Source organism: Cryptomeria japonica, chromosome 7, assembly GCF_030272615.1.
Source record: "Cryptomeria japonica chromosome 7, Sugi_1.0, whole genome shotgun sequence".
Classification (NCBI taxonomy): Eukaryota; Viridiplantae; Streptophyta; class Pinopsida; order Cupressales; family Cupressaceae; genus Cryptomeria; species Cryptomeria japonica.
The window spans coordinates 516,686,256-516,706,707 of record NC_081411.1 but is presented as its reverse complement, the minus strand read 5'-3'; the positions used below and the strand labels follow the sequence as shown (position 1 = coordinate 516,706,707).

At 36.1% G+C, this 20,452-nt stretch overlaps 1 protein-coding gene across 2 annotated transcripts in view; it reads right to left on the bottom strand.

Annotated features, from left to right (window-relative positions):
* Positions 1 to 4,032: 4,032 nt before the first annotated feature.
* The window catches only part of LOC131061667 (uncharacterized), a 76,813-nt gene continuing 60,393 nt past the window's right edge, over positions 4,033 to 20,452 (bottom strand). Inside the window, exons 3-5 of one of the 2 annotated variants that reach the window (XM_057995482.2) lie at positions 4,996 to 5,091; positions 4,649 to 4,785; positions 4,033 to 4,496 (exon numbers count right to left, since the gene is read on the bottom strand). In XM_057995482.2, the coding sequence (XP_057851465.1) occupies positions 4,463 to 4,496; positions 4,649 to 4,785; positions 4,996 to 5,091 (267 nt within the window). In that variant the 3' untranslated portion in view covers positions 4,033 to 4,462. The remainder of the gene's footprint in view (positions 4,497 to 4,648; positions 4,786 to 4,995; positions 5,092 to 20,452) is intronic. The other variant, XM_057995481.2, reaches the window with a different exon arrangement.

Genomic DNA, 20,452 nt, shown 5'->3' with positions numbered 1-20,452 from the left:
AATGCTTAGGCCTAAAAGCTAATTGCCCTTTCACCCTCTCACCCTCCTAAGCCCAAAGTCTAATATACTCTCCATACTTCCAAAAAAGTTCCAAAAGTATAATTAATCATTATAGTGCAATAGTTTGTTTGGTCATTGACATCCCCACTTTTTGTGGAGAATGATGACAACACCAGTTGTCCAATTTGTCAAGAAACCATACTAAATTACCTTGTTAAATAACCTTTTGATGTGCAATAATTGAGCTTCCAAGCTTCATTTAAAGAATTCAACCTATAATCCATTTGTCTCGAGATTTTCCCACCACCAACTTTTTAATGTGTTCCTTTATATTGTTTTTAGAGAAGAATATGGCCTTGGTGTTAATTAAGGGTCTTCGTTTTGGTCTCTTTCATACAATTTTTTTGCATAATCTAGCCATTGGGCATTTATGATATTAATTTCAACATTTGTTCTATGTTGTTGCAATTCTCTCCAAAATTCTCTCAAACTATACTTCCGTAGAGAAATTAGCTCCTTCCTACTTACTCTCACGTATTCTTCTTATTTAGTTATCACCATTTTTTCATTTTTTTACTTGCTTTTTCCCTTCTTGAGATTTTAATCACTTTTTGCTACCTTATACTCTTCACCATACCACGAATTTGCCAAAAAACTATTTTTGATACTTTTTCTAACTAGTTCTTTTACATGCTATGAGTCCCTTAGGAATTGTTGTCATTAGGTTATCATTGTTTTATTCTCTTATTTTGTAGAGTTGTCAGTATCTTTTATTTCCTATAGCTATTTTTTAAGCATTGCTTTTAAAATATCTTGATTCTCACAAATCATAAGGATTGTCTTTAAAGTCCACTTCTTCACGTAGCTAAAGACTAGTCCTTTGTTGGTCATCATTTTACATACCAAGATTTAGATAAGTAGGACTAAGATCATCTTTCTTTTCTATGGTGCAACTTCCAATTTTGGTGTCAATTAACTTTGGCATAACATTCTACGAACAAATGTCATAATCCATTACACTTTCCCATCTTAAGTTTAACATGTGATGTTCCTAGGGCTTAGCATTTTCCTTATGCCATTACATATGATCAAATTATGAAAATTGCATATCCCTTTCAATTCAACTCCATACTATTAAATATCTCCATTTTTCTCTATGAGACCCTTCCACTTATGATTATCTTCTTCCTCTCATCATAGTGGATTGCTATTCAACCCCTCTTCCCTATTGAGGTATTTAACCCCTCTTCTCCCATTGGAATTTATGAAGCCTCTTACTAGCATACTATTATCTTCTCCTTGCCCATGCTCTTTCATCCCTTTTAATTAGTATATTTATTGCTATGTCATCTCGATCTTTTTCCTCCCACATTTGCAAACTAATTTCCTTCTTTATAAGCTCTGTCTCTATTGGCTATATAATAACTTGTGCTCGTGACTTGGCTTGTTCTAATTTCTCCACTACTTTAGTTTATTTGACCCCCATGTTTTCTATTGCTAAGTACGCCTATTTGATACGTAGAACATATCTTTCTTCACTTGTTTGGGCTATGCTTCCACTCTTGGCTTGGCTTAATTCATGCTCTAGTGCTAAAATCTCTTAATGCCTTGTTTTCATGGTGTTTTGCAATTTTTTGTATTTGATCTTTTAAGTAATTGTATACAAATATTATGATCTCTTGAAATTTGGTATCTTTCGCATGTTCTTTCACCTCTAGATTATTTAGTCTCCACTTTCCCATTAACTCCTAGACATAAAACTATAAAGACCATATTAGACGGGTTGATATGGAGCTGTATAGACCCTAGTTATCCTAATTCTCAACCTCCACCTTTGTTAGTTTCAAGGTGTTTCTCGCCTGCTAGCTGCTTTGATTCTACTCTCTACTAAAATACAACCTCTGGGTGGCTTTCTTAACCAACTATCAATCGTTTTAAATGTTTCCCCTAATCTTCTAAACATGCAAAGCTTCATTTGCTATGATAATATCATCCAATACTTTTCTACCCATAGAAATGGGCCTTGTTTCTCAAAGAATGTGTCTACTAGCACTTCTAATCACCTTGATTTCCATAATCTTGAATATGAGTTTATAAGACATTGTGTGGAAATATTGGTATGCAAGAATCAAGATACTTAACTTTCTGCTTAGGGATAGGAACTAAGAAGTTAGTATATAATTTATAATTCCTTGAAAATCATTTCTCTATCATGATGTGTATAATTGACACTGCATTCTCTAATAATATTTCAAAGAATTTTCTTAAATTCCATCGAAAACATATCTAAGGAATCATTAGCAAACGAAAAGACTAATTCTCTTATTTCTAAGGTCCCATGATATATATCTATATATGGATGGATGGACAATACATACATATACCATCCTCGTCACAAATATATACATACATATATAAGAGATTAAAAAAGAAAGTGGAGGAATATCACATGCATTCCTAGAAGTCCTCAAAACATACGGCCTCATCAAGAGGTGTTTGGAGGATGCCTCCTTAAAATCCATGGTAGCAAGGGACAGCTCGGTGATATCATAATATGAAGGTACACATCTTGATCATACAGTGTATTTCTTCTTCTATAATGAAATCCATTAGTATTGCATTATTTGCATTATTTATCAACCTAGATATGCAATTTCAAAAAGACTTAGAATGCATTCCCCTCTTCTTCCCCAAACTATTATTAGAAAAATACAACATGCACTCCTTTTTTCTTTTCAGTAAACCAGGACCTTCATGAGTAGTTAAATTACAGTGTTAAAGATTTGTCCAGGTTTTGGGGAAACAGTAAAGAATTTTATCTTTCTACATCCTTTTAGCCATTTATTTCTACGTTCTACTTCAATTGGATATTCTCCAACTCTAAAACCTCATATTATTTTTATTTTTGGAACCTCTTCTCCAATAATGTCTTAGGGGTTCTGACATTCTATGGATCCTCATGTGTAGCAGAATTTTGTCGTTTCTATTTCAAATGAGCTATGTGTTTCTGTACTTCTTCCAACAAATTTCATCCAAATCTAGCTAGGTTCTTATGTTATTTTGATGTTTGAAATTTCTCCTCCAACAGTTTCTTGAGTTTTTTCTCCAGAGATATGTCCAGCTCTTAATTATTCTGTTTCCAATTTCTTATTTTCATGCACCTCAATTTCTTAGGTTGTAACAAACCCTCGTTTAATCTTTTTTTTGAGACAAAAATCTTTTATCTACATTAGTTCAACCCTAAAATGGCACTTTCGACTAAGTCCACTTTACACTCCAAACTAATGGCCAATTATTGGACCCTCGGACCCTTACTACAAATTTTCTAATTTCGTTAAGCAATCATCCACTGCCCCATTAGACATCAATTTAGTTTTTTTCTGTAATAAGCCTCCACCACTAGGTCCACTTTTCACTTAAACTAATAGCCAATTCTTGGGCAGAAGGTACAAATGTAACAAAGATGGAGTTTAGATAAAAGACCCACAAATCCCATCTTACATTAAAATTCCCATCATCATCCAACATTTTCATCTGCCAGCATAATTTCCTGCCATCAATTGAATTAGGCCCGTGTACAATAGAAACAATGAATTCCATCTCATATGTGAGATTTTTAAAATGTACAGCCATTTGATTTAAACTGGTGTAAAGGTGTATCTTTCCAACCTCTATAGTTCTGTGAATTGCAATTCCTCCTGATGTGTTATTTGAGATGACCGTTGAGCTATTTTCCCATATTGATTTCATTGCCTATAAGAATGCATCTTCTTCAAGCTTTATCTCTTAAAGAGCAGTATATTTGGGATGTTATCAACCAGTTGCTGCTTTCGCAGCCCCCTTTTATTAGGTCAGTGGCACATAGCAGCCTCAAAGGTAGGCTAGGAGCAGGACAGTCCCTTTGCATTACAATGAAAGTAGAAAGTGAGAAGGCAGGGCCTAACATTATCAGCGTAGTAGCCTGTGTGGCCCTGTTCATGGAAATCATATGATGTAAATATTTTTAATAACCTATGTGTGAACCCTTTCCAGTTAAAGTGAAACCCCACTTAGCATTTAACAAAAACTTGTCTACCAATACAAACCGTTACTAAATTGAAATGCCAATTTAGCATTCCCAACAGGACAAAACTTTGCATGTTCCTTATCCATGGTAATTTACAAAAAAGTAAAGAGTTGTCTGTAAAATCTATGTGAACATTAATTCAGGGAAAAATAGTTGAGTGGGTTACAATTGTTGAAGACCAATTTTGAACGCCCATACGGTGTGACAAATAAGAATTATTCTCTTTTATCTTCTTCAAGATCCTCTGCAAGATTAAAAACATCAGTATTAACAACCCTTCCTTTCCTGTCTATTCTGCTTGCAACATCAAGAGTGGATTTCACATCTCCAGCTGTCAGAGCAACTGCTTCATCATCATCAAAATCCTCCCCAGTTTCTTCCGAGTATGCGTATCTGTCAAGAAATTGACAATGGCTCAAAAATAACTTTCCTGAAATTCAATCAGAAAATCAGCACAGCCAAAAGCCTATATATATAACCACTCCCACATAAAGACCACAGGAATGTATCTTCTCTCCAACCTGATATTGTAATTGTGGTATCTAGTAAAGAGCAAATACACAGGTGTGGCAACTAACTCACCGTGTTGCATTATGAGATGGAGCCCACAAGGCACAGATGACACACAGTAGTACAAATGCAAGAAATGTCCAAAATGCAGAAATAATCCAGGCATTTTGCCAACGTTCCGTGAAGGGATCTGTTGCCTTGAAATATAACTGCAATCAAAAGTCAAAAACCCACTCATGAAAAATGTCACCAAAGATATGCACATCTGCTCATAACTCTAATTTATTCGATGCCTGTTGAAATCATAAAGCAATTCAATCTTATAAAACCTTGAAAACCATCATATTAACTATTTGATACTTCATGGAAGTATAAAAAAACAATCTGTCCAGAAACTCAGAGACCAGCATGTTGATTACCTCATAGCCAATCCAAGCAACAGAAAGAACAACTGCCACTGCCAATAAGTTTGTAAACTTTCTATAAAGCTCAAGCTTTGCAAAGCTTCTCCGTGCCTACAGCAATATAAGAGCGGCTTAGCAGATTGGCAAAAACTGCAACTCCTTCCTTACCATATAATAGAATGAAACCCACTTTTACATAGATTTAAGAGGCTAAAAAGCCAGTGCTAAAGAACAGTACATTCCTTTCTGCTAATCCACAGTACATTCCTTTCTGCTAATCCTACACTAACTATCAGAAATATAGATCAATCTAAAACATTGCGTCATACACAGGTATTGACTCCAATTATATAAACCAGAGATATAGACCAACCTAAAAAATTGTGTCAGATTCAAAGTGCTTGATATATTATGTTTGACCGAAAGCCAATGTCAACTTTGTATGATTTAAAGAGCATCCACATTAAGACATTAGTTGCAAAGTCAAGGTTTACAAACAAATATTTTAGAGCTTTGTCTGGTTGTTTCAAACAGCCCAATATTGTTAATTACAAACTGAAAATAGCAGTGACATCTTTATGAATAAAGAAAAGAACACACTTTAGAACTATATTAAAGCCATGTTTGAGCTTACAATCTGGCATCCATCCACCTCGAAGTAGGCAGGATTGGAAAGCGGCTTTGACTCTTTCACGACGGCTCTATTTAAAATCTTCGCCTTGGCCAGTTTATCATGTAAATCTGATCTGCATATATATGTTCAAAAAAAGCAGTGGCAAAGGAACAAGTGGAGGCAAACTGTCTTGTAAAAGAAAGCCCCACTTCAAACCTCGGTTTACAAAAATGTGGAAAACTAAACCATAGACTAAGGACCAAAGAGAAGAATTTTCTGAAACAGCCAAAGTTATTGCTACTTGAATTAGAAACGGATTGCCATGTAATACAAGACTAGATAGAGCACAGAGCAAGGAAATATGTGATATTTACAAAATCACAAATCCATATACCAAGGAGAAAGATTTACAGAAAGATGAATGTGTAACATGCAAAATACATATTATGGCAAACTCCATTTACAGAATCATATCCCCAGTTCTCACATAGAGGAAAGCTTCTACAGTTCCAGGGCATGCAGGGAAAATAACTTATTTCTAAATGAAAGTTGAAATCCATATAAATTGGAAAACAAGTTCCGTGTATGTTAATAGTTGAGCATAAATTAATTACTAAATAAAGACAGGTAATGTTCAAAAATTAGCTTCTGATATTATAATTTAAGCATAGTCACTTGGAGCGGGAGACAAAACAGATATGTCAGTTTCCAAAAAATAGAATACAAGGATATGGGGAAGCATCATGATTCAAAACTCTTAATTGCATATAGATTTCATAAATTAAAATATTACAAGATATATGAATGAAAGTTTGGCAAAATTAAAATAACTTACAAATCAGAAAGCCAAATATATGAATGATCGAGAGACATAAACAAACTAACTGATTCTAACAACTTTCAAACAAGATTAGATAAAGCTTGTGCTCGGGATATTATTTCATATTTACTCCGATACTTCATTGTTTGGGATAGTACTACTTAACCAATATTGTCAACAAAGGATGGGTAATATTCTTTGAATGGTCAAGAGATATAAACCATCTGATTTTAAAAACCTTCAAACAAGACCAGATTAAAAAAAATTGTGGATTCCATTAAGGTACTTGGAGACACAACTCTAATACATAGCGATGAGATCATGTCTTGGATGATCCAAAAAAATTATATAGTATTTGCTCCCATACTTCATTGTTTGGGACAGTCCTACTTAACCAATATTGTCAACAATGGATTGATAATATTGTTCAAATGGTCAAGAGACATTAACAAACTAACTGATTCTAATGACTTTCAAACAAGATCAGATTAAAAAAGCCTTGGATTCTATAAGGTACTTGGAGACACAACTCTAATACATTGCTTTGAGATCATATGTCTTGGATGGTTCAAAATAATTATTTAATATATGATCCTATACTTCATTGTTTAGGGCAGTCCTACTTAACTAATATTGTCAACAAGGAATGGATAATATTTAATGCCTTAACAATTGATATATGCTTTTTATAAGAAGCTGATAACTACATAGTACTCCTTTATCATGTATTTTGTTATTTTAAAAATAAAAATTACATATGAGAATCAGGGAACATCATACTATTGAATAGGACAAGCTCCTAAAATGGAGTAGGGTTCTCTTGCACATCAATCAATCAATAAGAATTCTAAACAAGAACATGTTCTCTTCTTTCTAGTACCATTTTGGACTCGGATGATAAATTTCTCTGTTGGAAAACATGCCAATATATTTTCAAGAAAAAAATACCCGTATTTTTCTCTTAAAACTCACTTCAAACAATTTTTAATCTGTAAGTGGGAATATATTCGGAATTTGGGGCCCTCACCCAAAACAAGAGAACTGAAGTACATCCAGACATAAAAGAACGAAGGGTACTCAGCCTACCTGAAAGCCTAAAACAATAAAAGAGAAATCCACCCAATAAAACAAATCCAAATGACTGAATAGTCAATCAGGCTCAACACCAAACAAAAACTGTAATGGATCCTATACACAATCATCCTTTTGCCAAAGGTGCTTTTCTACCCTTTAAAGAGAAAGGACCTCCACTGTCCACTGTGAACCATCCCAAACAAAATTCATAGTTTCCAAACACTATTTTCATATTCTGACCACCTTCTATGGTATTTAACTGAATATCCATATTTTTCCTTGAACTGTTTGGATTCCATTTAAGAAATGCTAAGAATTTCTAAAAAAGCCAAATGAATTTCTTATTCCTTCTACAACTCCACAGCCTGTAAATTCTGTAACTTCCAAATCATGAAAATCAATTTCCACAGTCTTCATCAAAAGAGAAAAAAATTGTTTAAAGCTGGAACTAAAGACTTCTTCGCTGGGCTTCTGCCCTGTCAGAAGCCCACATCCACGCTAGAACCATGAGAAGGGGAGTGGCAGCCAGGTGGGGAAAACCCATGATTCCTCTCAATCAAATCAGTGTTCATTCTGCCCTCTTTAAGGACCCACTTCTGCATCTAAAGCAAGAAAGAAACAATAGGCGACTTGCACAGACACATTGCCTTTCTATGGCCCATTTTTTTGCACCAGAAACAGCAGAAAGGTCACCCCTTGAAATTGAAAACTACATAATTTAAAAATATTCTATAGGGGGTTTAAGAAACATTTTGGGAGATGTCTAGAGGCATTAGCTTAAGTCCCCTATTGTCAGAGGCATCTCAAATAGGTGACAAGGGTCAAGCATCACAATACAAGCCTCCAAGTGACCATGTATTTAATGCAGAAGACACATAAAATTGTCGAAAATCTAAGTTGCCAGTTTGGACACTGGATCAGGTATGGGTTCCTGGTACACCAATTGGCCTATTTTTTTTCACCACGTATGAGTATGGGTACAGATATAATTGGTGTACCCAGAACCCAATTTGATTATGGATAATTACAATGTGATACTAATAGCACCAATCTCAGTGGAAGAGGTGAAAATTGCAGTTTTTCAGCTACATTCAAATAAAGCTCCAGGGCTGAATAGTTTCCCTACCCTCTTCTACCAGAAATTTTGGGACATTTTTGGCATGAATGTGTGGAGATTAGTGGAAGACACTAGGAACTCGGGCAAGCTTCTAAAGGATCTAAACAACACCAACATTGTAATAATACCCAAGAAGCGGGATTATCCATCGTTCTCAAATTACTGCCCCATCTCCCTATGCAATATCATTTTTATTAAATCATTTCTAAGGTGGTGGTAGGTTAAAGGTTTTACTTTCTACCTTGATTTCTCCTGAACATCAAGAGGCCATTCATTCTATTATGAAGGCGAATCAGAAAAGTATGGTAATTAAATTAGATGTTAATAAAGCTTACAATTAAGTGAGTTGGTTGTTCTTAATGAGAGCTTTTAAAAAATTCAATTTTGGGCGAAAAAGGATTAACTGGATATTCAATTGCATCTCGACTCCTAGATACTAGATCCTTGTCAACAGGAATCCATGGGGTTTTTTATATGCTGCTCAGGGCATCAAACAAGAGGATCCTCTATCCCATTTCCATTTTGTTCTAATGGCGGAGGCGTTGGGTAGAGCAATCTCCAAAAAAGCAGCAACAGGGAATTGCTTCAACATCCAGATTGCTCGATACATCGCTCCCATTACTCATCAAATTCTTGGAAATGATACAATATTGTATGGAAATGCTCAAATGGAGAAAGCTACTACAATTAAACCAAAACTCTATGACTACATCAACTGTTATGGTCAACTGATAAAGGAAAAATCAAAAAAATTCTTCAACACCAGAAAAGCTGCTCAAAGGAGAATTGTGGAGCTCCTCGAGTATAGTTTAGATAACATTCCATGCATATATTTGGGGGTATCTTTGTTTAAGGAAACTCTTTGTTCTGGTCTGTGGGCAGATACTAGTGATGCTTGCAAACTGAAAGCAAAGGCTTGAAAGGTACCTTGGTTAATGTTAGCTGGCAGCATTATGATGATAAAGGTAGTGTTGTGTGCAATATCGATCTATATGATGTCTTGTCTGGAACTAACAAAAAATACTTCCAAAGATTTTGATGGAATCTTATGGAGTTCTTGTGGGAAGTGTCCAATGACGAAAATTGAAAAAAAGAATCCCACTGATTGCTTGGGTTGTAGGAAGGAAAAGGAAAGACGTGGATGGAATAGGAATCAAGTCGTGCAAGAACACAATATGGCTTTATGAGTGAAGCTGACATGTAGAATGTCCAACTGATTACTTGGGATGTAGGAAGAAAAAGGAAAGACATGGATGGAATAGGAATCAAGTCATGCAGGAACATGTTGACAGGTGTTTTATGACCACACCAACACAGAATAAAGTTTCCAAAGGTCACTCTATCCTCGATCAAAATCCCATGTATGCTAAGATTGCAGAACGATCATACTGTGATTCCAAGGTTCCAACAGCGTACTTGCAACTTTATGATGGATATAGGCTCGTTTGGTTTGATGTTGCTGGTAATCCAAGGGGACTTATGTGCAGTGAAGAAGACTTAGACAAATTTTTTAACTTCAAGGAGGCTTTGTGAATGATTTGGCAGCAGATAGCTCTTTTTTGGAACTTTTCTCAATAGAATATGTGGAAAGTAAAGAGATAAGGGTTTAGAAAGGTTCTAATCTAATCCTAGGAATTCAACAGACAACAAAAACTTAGGCAAGATTGACCACACTTTGCTTCGCCACTTTCAGACAACTACATAAAGTGGGTGCAATCTTCAAAGGTTGTACTTGTAAGATTTTAAACCATCTATGAACACCATCAAAGAACAATGCTCATTCGACAATCCAAATTAAGAACACACATAAAAGCTCAGTCCAACCTTACACTACGGACAGAAATCATCTATCTACAAAAGGTATGAGCGAATGATCTCACCATAAAGTAATGCTATCCATTTCATTCATCTAATTGCTTGGAAAATAAAATTCTAATCTAAGTAAGGAAGATGAAACCATGCAAGCTTCAAAATAACACAAGTGAACAGCAAAATCCAATGTGTCACTCTTATTATCTCAATAACTTATAGCAACAATCTCATACAATTCTCCCCTTTTACAAATCAAGGGTTGAACCCCTTTTCTAGGCCCCAAAAAGAAAATGGATGGCCAAGATTACATTCAAATCAATAGCTAAGATTCACCATGCAAAACCCTAATTAGGGTTTGACCAAAGATTCCCAAAATGTGTCACCAAGTAGTGGGGATAGTCATTAATGAAGAATCTCGCCCACTACATATTAATTGCCCTTTGTTCCTAAAAAAGGGCATCCATGATGCATTAGATGCCCATTACATTTTCAAATTGCCCACTATGCATTAATGACCCGCTAACTCCCTAAACATGGCAGTCGTCATGCAATGAATGAGCCACCACTTGTTCAAAACGTCTACCAACAATTAATAACCCATCATGTCGTCATGTATTCAATAGATTCTCATCCAAAATAAGACGACCATTATCTCTTGCATTGAGGGCGAATACAACAAATCTGGTCACAATGGCCTCCAGCTCTCCTACAGAGACACTTGGCACAATCTCCAGTTTGAATTCAAGCATAGAAGTGTCCCTTTCGCACTTGGAGAAAAATTCCTCCCATCTTGGCACAACTTCCTGAGTCTTGCACATTGTGTTGGAGAACAAGGAAACATTTTCCAAATGTTCCTTCGAGAAGGATTCCACGAAGAAGAATTCATGCAACCTATCCTTCAGGTGGTCCACTGTCAACTCCTCATTAGTCAACCTTCTTGCAAATAGTGCCTCCATTGCATTGAGGATTTCTTCCTGAACCCCTTTGACTGATTCCCTCAAAAATGTTGATTCCTTGTTGAACCTCTCAAAGAATTCCTTTCTAGTGTTGACTGCATAAAACCGTCAAGGGAAATCATATACCTCATTTTCACTGATGACCTTCCCATCAATCAATGTTTGTCTGGAAGTCCCCATTAGTTCTTCAAGGCGTCGAATTGTCAAGTCTCGGTAAATGTGCACATCCTCCCATGAATTGTCCACAATTTCTAGCTTGCTCAGGATAGATAGCGTCCTCCAGTAGAAATGAGCCAAGTCTTCAATAAATTTACAAGCTGAAGTGAAGATGTCCTCTACCCATTCCTTAGAGCATTGAGCTCTTTTCTCATTCTTTCCTTTAGCCAATCTGGAGCGGCTGCTTGTTGATTCTGCATTCCCAATTGTACCTATTCCTGTGAAACTTCCTCAAAAGTTTCTAAGTCTCCAATGTTCGTCTCCATGAAACAATCCTACACCTGTTGTTCTGGATTCGGAAAGTTCCTGTCTTTGACTTCTCCACTGAACAGGCCTATGGGAGGCACTAATACTGAGGATATCTTGTGCTTGTGCAATGTCATGATCATCCTCCTAAGGCTGATTACCTACGACTTCCTCTGTAAACATTTCAACTTCATGCACACAAGAGAGCTAACGAGTGATTGTGATTCTTCTACCCTTGGCCTTTTCTATAGCTCTTCCTCTAGACTTCCTTTCTTTTCCTTGATTCAGAAGTCCCAGGAATATTTTTCTCCTTTCCACGTTCTACTCTTTCCTATGGAATTTCCTCTTCCCTGGCCTGGGCTCCAGATGACCCTTTTGTTGCCTCATCATGGGTTCCAAGTCTCCCATCAAATTGTAAGTTAGGCGAGTATTCTTTTCTTTCAATTTTGCTATGTGTCGTTCAACCTAGTGCCTAGTGAACTTTAGGACCCGTCTACTTAAGACATTTAAATCATCAACTTCCGGTTCTGACCAGTTTGGCACCTGAATAGGCTTATCCTTCTCTTTTTCATACTTCGGCTTAATAGTATTTTCATCCTCTTCAATTTGATCTAGCACCTATATAACTTCAAAGATTCTTATCAGCCTGAGCGACAATCTAGAAAACATCGTCCTGACTTCAAAGACGTCCTTGGCATTAGCCCAATAATCCTCCAGCTGAAACTTGCGTTTGTGCTTTACGTCGGCAACCATCCAATTTTTCTCATATGGATCAAAGAATGTCCTTGTGGTATGAGATGCTAGATGGTAGAATAATAATTCATCAACTGACTTTTCTACCACTGCCAATGACAAACACATTTCCTCGTAATCTCCCATGACAACTGGAAATTCAAGCCCCAACTCCTAAATTTTGTCATAGGCAGTCAACTGTCTGGTAACCTCTAGTAGCACCATCTTGACTGTTGGATACCTTGAAAGTTTATATGGTTGGGCAGCATATCCTTGGACTCGGATATAAGTGAATTTTGAAAAATGAATATAACCAGGCTCCATACTGCTTTACCAACTTCCTTGCTCCCTGTGACAACCTTGTATGAAGTCCTCCTTGCAAAGATCTGGTAATGTGCATAGTGAAGGTGTCGCTTGCTTTCTTGAAAGAGTAGGATCATATAACTGCAATTGTGGATAGCACTCATGGACTTTCAGTTGTCCTGGTCCGCATCCCATGGATCCTTTGCCTGGCAATCTGTTGAACTTGCCCATTCTAACCAACAAGTAGATAACATACGAACTCATATAGAAAGATTGAAATTGCTTTAAATTCTTCAACTGCTCGTCCAAGTTGTTGCTGATTATTTTTGCCCAATCTATCACCCTATTGCCTTCCATTACTTTGCCAATGAAGTAAAACATCCAAGATTCAAACATGAAGGCCTGAGGAGACCCCATGACTCTAATCATCATCAACACAAGATCGGCGTATTCTTGCTTGAAATCCATGTTGGTGATCTGCTTGGGTAACTTTGAAATATTAGGCTTCAGCTTCTGCATCCACACCTTATTGATTATTCCAACGCATCTCTCAAAACTAGAATCGTAAATCAATGTTGCTCTTTCCTTGGTCTTGTATGTCATGGACTGGTATGCAGGAATCCCAAACGTTTCCCCGATTGCTTCAGCTGTAAGATTGGCCAAGAGTTTGCCATCAAGTGCCAAAATCACCCCTCTTTCAGCATTGTAATGCTTCGCACATTCCATAATCAGCTCTAAGCATTGAATGGCAGAAGGGAAGCCGACAACTACTACAATTCCACTTTTGACTATCTTGGTGGCAATGGCTAATGGACGACGTCCGGCTGTTCCATATACTCTTTTTTTTAACTCTCCCAGCCTGAAAGTTCCCAGGTTGGTGTCACTGACTGACTTCTCTCCATTTTGAAATTTTTTTTTTATTCTGGGAGAAATCCTCTTTGCTCGTTCTTGATTTGTGCCTGTCGGGAGGTATTTGCTGCCTTGCTGGATTCAGCTATTTCTGCAAAGTTAAATAATTAACATTAAATTTGTGACAAAAGAATTCTATAAATCCATTGAGGAAGGAAATCCAGGCTAATAATTCCAGACTTGGAATAAATAAAAACCTCCAAAATGAGAACATCTAGAAAACAATAAAAACCTCGCTCTGACTTTCTTCACTTCACTCTTGCTTCAAATTCCATCAGAAATCGTTGTGTAGAATGAATTCCAAATCTTTGTTTAAATAGAAGTCACCCACTAACCTACTAAGTTGGCGAGGGAATAATTTTGGCTGTTGTATTAATTCACTTCATTCATGCCTAATGTTTCCTTAGACAACTCGCCATGCAAGTGGACTCTGCCATCATCTCAGTTCAAAAATAGGAACTATAATTTTTCGAGTTGTGCTTATTAATATGGAATATTCTTTTTGCATGTCGCCAACTCATCACTTACAAGGATCTTTCCATCTTGGGTGTACAAGGAAGATTTTAGAAGATTTTAGAAGGATCTTTAAATAATCTTTTCCATTTTTAAAGAATTCTTGAACGTTTGGAAATCCTTGAGAGAGAAAATTCTTTCCTAGAGAGATTTTGCCTTGAAGGAATTTTTTAGATGTTCATGAATACTCTGTCCTGAAGGGAGATTTTCTCTGACAATTAATCATTTTTTTCCATGTGAGAGAAATTCTAAACACTTAGTCAATTTTTCTTGTCCTGGATATTCTACCAACTTGGGCACATTTTGCTTATGGGAGAGGAATTTTGTTGAGGAAAATTCCTCCATGTCATGATTTCCACGCTCTCTCCTCTACCCTAGGTGCATTTTTGCTATAGGAAAGGAACTTTTTGAAAATTGAACTTTCCTCCTTGACCTTGATTTTGCGCCCTAGAGCTTGACTTGGCCCATTTTGCCTATGGAAGAGGAATTTTGTTGAGGAAAATTCCTCCTTGTCATGTTTCTAGCACTCAACCACCTGCCTAGAGCACATTTTAGAGGAGGTGGAGGAATTAAAGGAAAATTCCTCCTTAGCTTAGTTTTGGCACCCACCACCCTATCTAGAGCGCACTTTGGTGATGATGGAGGAATTTCCTCCTTGACTGAGTTTTAGCACCCATCCTTGTCTTGGAGTGCATTTTGGTGGTGATGCAAGAATTTCAAGGATTTTGGAAAATCCTTCTTGCCTTGTGAAATGTGTCAACTTTCCAATCTTAAGTGCCATTTTGGGATAGAGGAAGACTTCTCAATGAAGGAAAACCCCTTCATGCCTTAGAATAGATTCTCATGCTTTTGCCATTTCAAGAAGAACTCCAGACTTAGCCAAATTCATGATCATCTACCTGCTTTTTCGACTTTTCTGGATTTAGAACTTGGATTTTCAAGAATGTTCTACCATTAGTGTCTTGCCAACTGCCAAAAATAGACTTACTAAAAATAGTAAGTACTTCCAAACATCAAATTAGGGCAAATCGGGGCACAATGACACACACTAAAAATAGACTTACTAAAAAAAGACACTGCTAAAAATAGTTTGTTTAAACACAAAATTAGGCTAATCCGGGACACAGTGAAAATTACTAAAAATGGTAAGTCCTTAGAATTCGCTCAAATTTCACTGGTAGCTTCCTTAGGGTTCTCACTTCATTGCTTCGTTTAGATTTCTCAAAACCTTAAGCTACAGACCTCAATTCTAAGTCTAAAGGGTAAAACCCCTAAAATAGAAAATACAAACTCCAGACTTAGCCAAATTTACTCAAAACACTTGCAGACTAGGCCAAAATTTGCCAAAACTCTTGGGAACTTGGGGAGATCAAAGAAACTGCTACCAAACAACCCAAAAGACCACAACCAAAAGACCGGGTGGACCAAAAATGTAGGGGGTCCCCATTTGGAATGGGGTGATGTGTGATTAGGTCACAACAGCACACAATATGGCTTTATGGGTAAATCCGACATGTAGAATGTTCAAGAATCCCACAGTGTTATCAAGCAAAATTTTGAAGAACACATATCTCAATAGTGATCCAAAAAGAATCCTAACTCTAGCAAATTTGCCTTCTAAATCACATAAGCAGAATTTTATGATGAAATGCAAGCACTTTATAACTAATCATCTCTCATGGATAATAAATGATGGTAAATCTGCCAATGTAATGACCCTTATATATATATATATATATATATATATATGGTTTTATCAAGAGGTATGGAAACGTGGCCAAGTCTAGAGATGATAATCGATGCTAAACTACCCGATACCCCTTGTGTGGAAAGAATTGACAAGTGATCCAAGAAATCAACAAAATACCGAGGATGGATCTCATTCTCTCTCCATCGATGGTTATGAGCTGCTATGTGAATCACAATATTGCTATGCACTCTCACAAGCCCATCTTCTATGGACCCCCTCTATTTCTCTATAGATTTCTAGGACATTCAATCTCAAAGGTGTCACAATACCTTTGGGCATAGGATTTTATTCCTTATTGATCAGCATTGATAGGCTAGCCAAACTACTAAATGCCAAAACTGAAAAATAATTGAATGAATTAATTATGAATATACAACGTATAAAAAGGAATTACAAGACAGTGTTCTAAAAAGAACGAACCATTAAACTAAAGCTTCAACACGAAGCTAAAAAGCTAACTACACCTTCTAATAAAAGTAGTAGTTACACTAAACAAACTAAAAAAGCCAACTAAGTCGACAACTAAGATGACCATTATAGAATAGATATAATATTATTTTAATACCCTCCCTAATGGTCATCATACTCAATACCCTACAGAAGACACTGCAGGTCTTATGATCACAAATGCAATGCAAAGAACACTGCTATTATGGAGACCCTAATGACCAAGAGTAGCAGAAGCTGTCCAAACTAGTGTAATCCTCAGAAGCTTGAAACCACGATTTTGAGGAAAAATAGACAACCCTCCAATGAGCAACAAATATGATTTTGACAAAAACTGCAAAAACTTTTGCAGAAGAGCACTAAGAACTGTTTGCTCCAACAACTCCAAAATAGACTGCAAGATACCACGGCTGCAAATGTTTGCCCCAACAACGCCAGGTGCGACCGAAAACAAACTGCAACAAACCACGATTTTGTGGAAAAAACCATCAAACCCTGAAAGTTGGATTTACGAATCATCGTTTTTGTGGAAAAAACAAAGTAAAACCCAGATAACCAAAAAATCCCACACAAACTTCGCGAATTACAAATAATAATTTTTAAGGAAAAAATTATAAACCAACGATCAATTTTTGAGAAAAAAAATCACCCAGCAAACAATTTTTAAGGAAAAAATCATGAAAACCCAAAAAACAATTTTTGAGGAAAAAATCGTAAAAACCCAACAAACAATTTTTGAGGAAAAAATCATGAAATCCCACAGACAAATTTTCAGGAAAAAATCGTGAGAACCCTCAGACAATTTTTCAAGAAAAAATCGTGAAAACCTACAAATAATTTTTGAGAAAAAAATCATGAAACTATTTCTCTCCTTAAAACTATTTTTGTGACAAGATTGTTATTGAATTAAAATTTACCCTTGCTTCTAAGATCTTTGTGTTAATATAAGGTGACAATATTAATACCTGATATGATAAGTTGTACTAGTTATAGCAATTAACTTAAGCTAGACACATCAACCCTCGTGATTACTTATACAAGCCAATGAAAGGCTTTGATATCACTCATATTCTAAGTTACCGATTTGGGTTCGGGAGCGGGTTTGATGACGTAAAGCCGGTTTGTGGGTTGGGGCAAAAAAAATTTGCCTTTTGGTTTCGTGGGTTGGGTTCGTCAATACATGTGTGTGTGTGTGTATCAGAGAAACGAGAATCGCCCAAAGTCGCAGAGTTTGGGCGATTCCCGAGCCGAGTGGTGGTCGCCGAGTTTGGCAGGCTCGGACTCGGCCGAGTCCAGACCCCAAACTCGCCCAAAATCGCCTAGACTTGCCAAGTTTGAGCGGGTCCCGACACCCAGACTCGACTAGCGTAAGGCAATAAAAGTGACAAAAAAAACATGTTTAAAAAGGTTTTTATATCATTTTTTTTTTGTTATATTTTGCCATACCCCTAAAAGTGAACTTCATTTCATTCATTTGGCAAAATAGGAGGAGAAAAGTGAGTTGTGAAGAGAAACAAGGGTTGATCGAAGAAAAACCAACAAGGAGGAAGCTCAAGATTTCATCCATTCATCACATTGGGGTTGCATTATACTTTGATTTGGTGCATCAAGAGTTGGAAAGGAAGAATTTGCAGCTCATTTCAAGCTTGTTGTAAGAGGTAAGATTGATTTTTTGAGTTTTTTTGTTTCTTGTAAGCAAAAATTTCATTTTCTATTCATTTCATTTAAAAGTTTTACATTTTCTTCCAAAATCTAATGTATGTAGGGTTTGTAAATTTCTTTTAAAAAAAAAGTAGGGTTTGAAATTTTGATCAAACTCTACATTTCTATTTAAAAAAATTTACAAACCCTACCTTAGTTTTTTTGAAAAAAAATGTACAATGAATGCACAAATTCTCAAATATTATTTTTTTTTTGTATTTGTAATAATGTCTTGTTGTAGCAACCTTGACTTTCTTATTTGCCTCAATTTTCACAAAACTATCATACAATGTTTGGTTCTAGACCCCCACTTAGAAAGGACCCCGCTTGGAAATTTCATGAAGATTTTCCTAAGCAAAAAAGAGGGCAGACAAAGTGTAAATTTTGCAAAACAATATTCCATGGAGGCATTGTTGTCCTCATTTTTTTTTCAAAAATGAAGGACCATTACATAAAAAATTTATGAAAAAATGAAAAAAAAATTACTCTATGGCACACTTCCCAAGGCAGAATTTTGACTAATCCTTGGACTGGCTTAATCCTCAGTCCATCCTCGAACTACGTTTCGAATTTTGTCGCATTCTGGATTCATTTGCTATGTCTTTCCTTCAATTTCGGGTTTTTTCTCCCTGACTGCAGGTGGAGAATTTTCTTTGAACTACAAGTTTTTATGATTTCCATTGTTTTGGTCTTTCTAGGGAAATTTTTAGCTTATTACATGTGCACTTTATTGAAAAATAAAAACTTGTAATTTGCTTTTTATTTCCCCTTTGTTGTTTTTGTTGTTTTTTGGCTTTTTCAGTTAAAATAGGGATTTTTTGGTTAAGTTACAAGTAAACTTGTAACTCTTTCCAAAAACCCCTACTTTAATGGTTTTTACATGTAATAGGGATTTTAAACCCCTATTACATGTGTGCAAGTAAATTATAACTTGTTATAGGGATTTTATTTCCCCTTTACAAGTGATTTTAAACTTGCAACTCTCTCTAAAAATCCTGATTTTGCCTTGTGAATGAAAAAGTGACAATTTTAAACTTGCACTTTGTCTCCAAAAACCCGATTTTGCTTATAAAGTGCATTTTTGACATTTTAAACATGCTATTTGGTCAAAAAATCCCGATTTTGCCTAACATGTTGAAAAAGTGAAATTTTAAACTTGTTATATCCTCCAAAAAACCCGATTTTCATTGTTTTATGCAATTCGAACTTGCACTTTGTCTCCAAAAACCCGTTTTGCAAGGGAAAAACGTTTTTGAGGATTTTTAGCAAATTTTGTGGAGAATTTTTTGGAGTAAGGCGTTTAGGATTCCTTCCTATTTTCATGCATTTGTAGACACTTTTCATGCCACATCGAGGTTACGTTTGCTGGTTTCTTGCTTTATAACAGCAAACACGTTTTTTGCCATTTGAAATGCCACGAATCAGCAATCTTATAAATCGTTTTTGCTTGGAATGATAAGGCATTGAGGGTTGAAGGAGATTCAAACATCTTTCACACCATTTCCTTTGCATTTGCTGCCACATTTTTATACATAAGGCGTTTTTGCAAAAACGTGGCTAGGGTTTGTCATTGTGGATTCTCCCTATTTATTTTTTGGAGAGGCATTTTCAGTTTGAATCAAGGTATGTTTTCTTTTCTTTCTTTCTCTCATTTTCTTATTTTCTTGTTTTCTTAGTTTTCTTTTCTAGTTGTAATTTTGTAAATATGTTGTTCTTCTCCCAAAAATCAGTTTTGTGGGAGAGATTTTCCCCTTGAATTGCAATGTTCTTCCCCATTTTTCCTCTTTACTTGTATTCGGGATTTTAAATCCCGATTACAAGTTGGCTGGAAATCTTTGTTCTTCCCTTACGGTTAAAGAATTTAACCATTTTTGGTTGAAATTCCAAGTTGAAAAGATGTGAAATACCCTCCCTTTCAAATTCGGGTTTTAAAAACCGGATTACATGTTGAAAAGTTCTTCCCATTTTCATGAAAATGACATTCCCGGATTTCCCCTTTCTATTCATTCATGTTTCCCATATCCGTACTTCCCATTTTCGTCATTTTTCGCAAGTCTAATTCTCATTTTCCATCCATTTCTCCATTTGCAAATTTACAAATGTACTTGCATTCGGGTTTTAAAAATCCAATTGCATGTATGTTCTTTCCAACTTGTATACTTACAAAAATTTCCCCAAGATCCGAAATTGGTCAAAGTCAAGATTTTCCCATTTCCATTTATTTCCCCTCTCTCTCACAAAATCGTGAAGTTCAAGAGTCGAA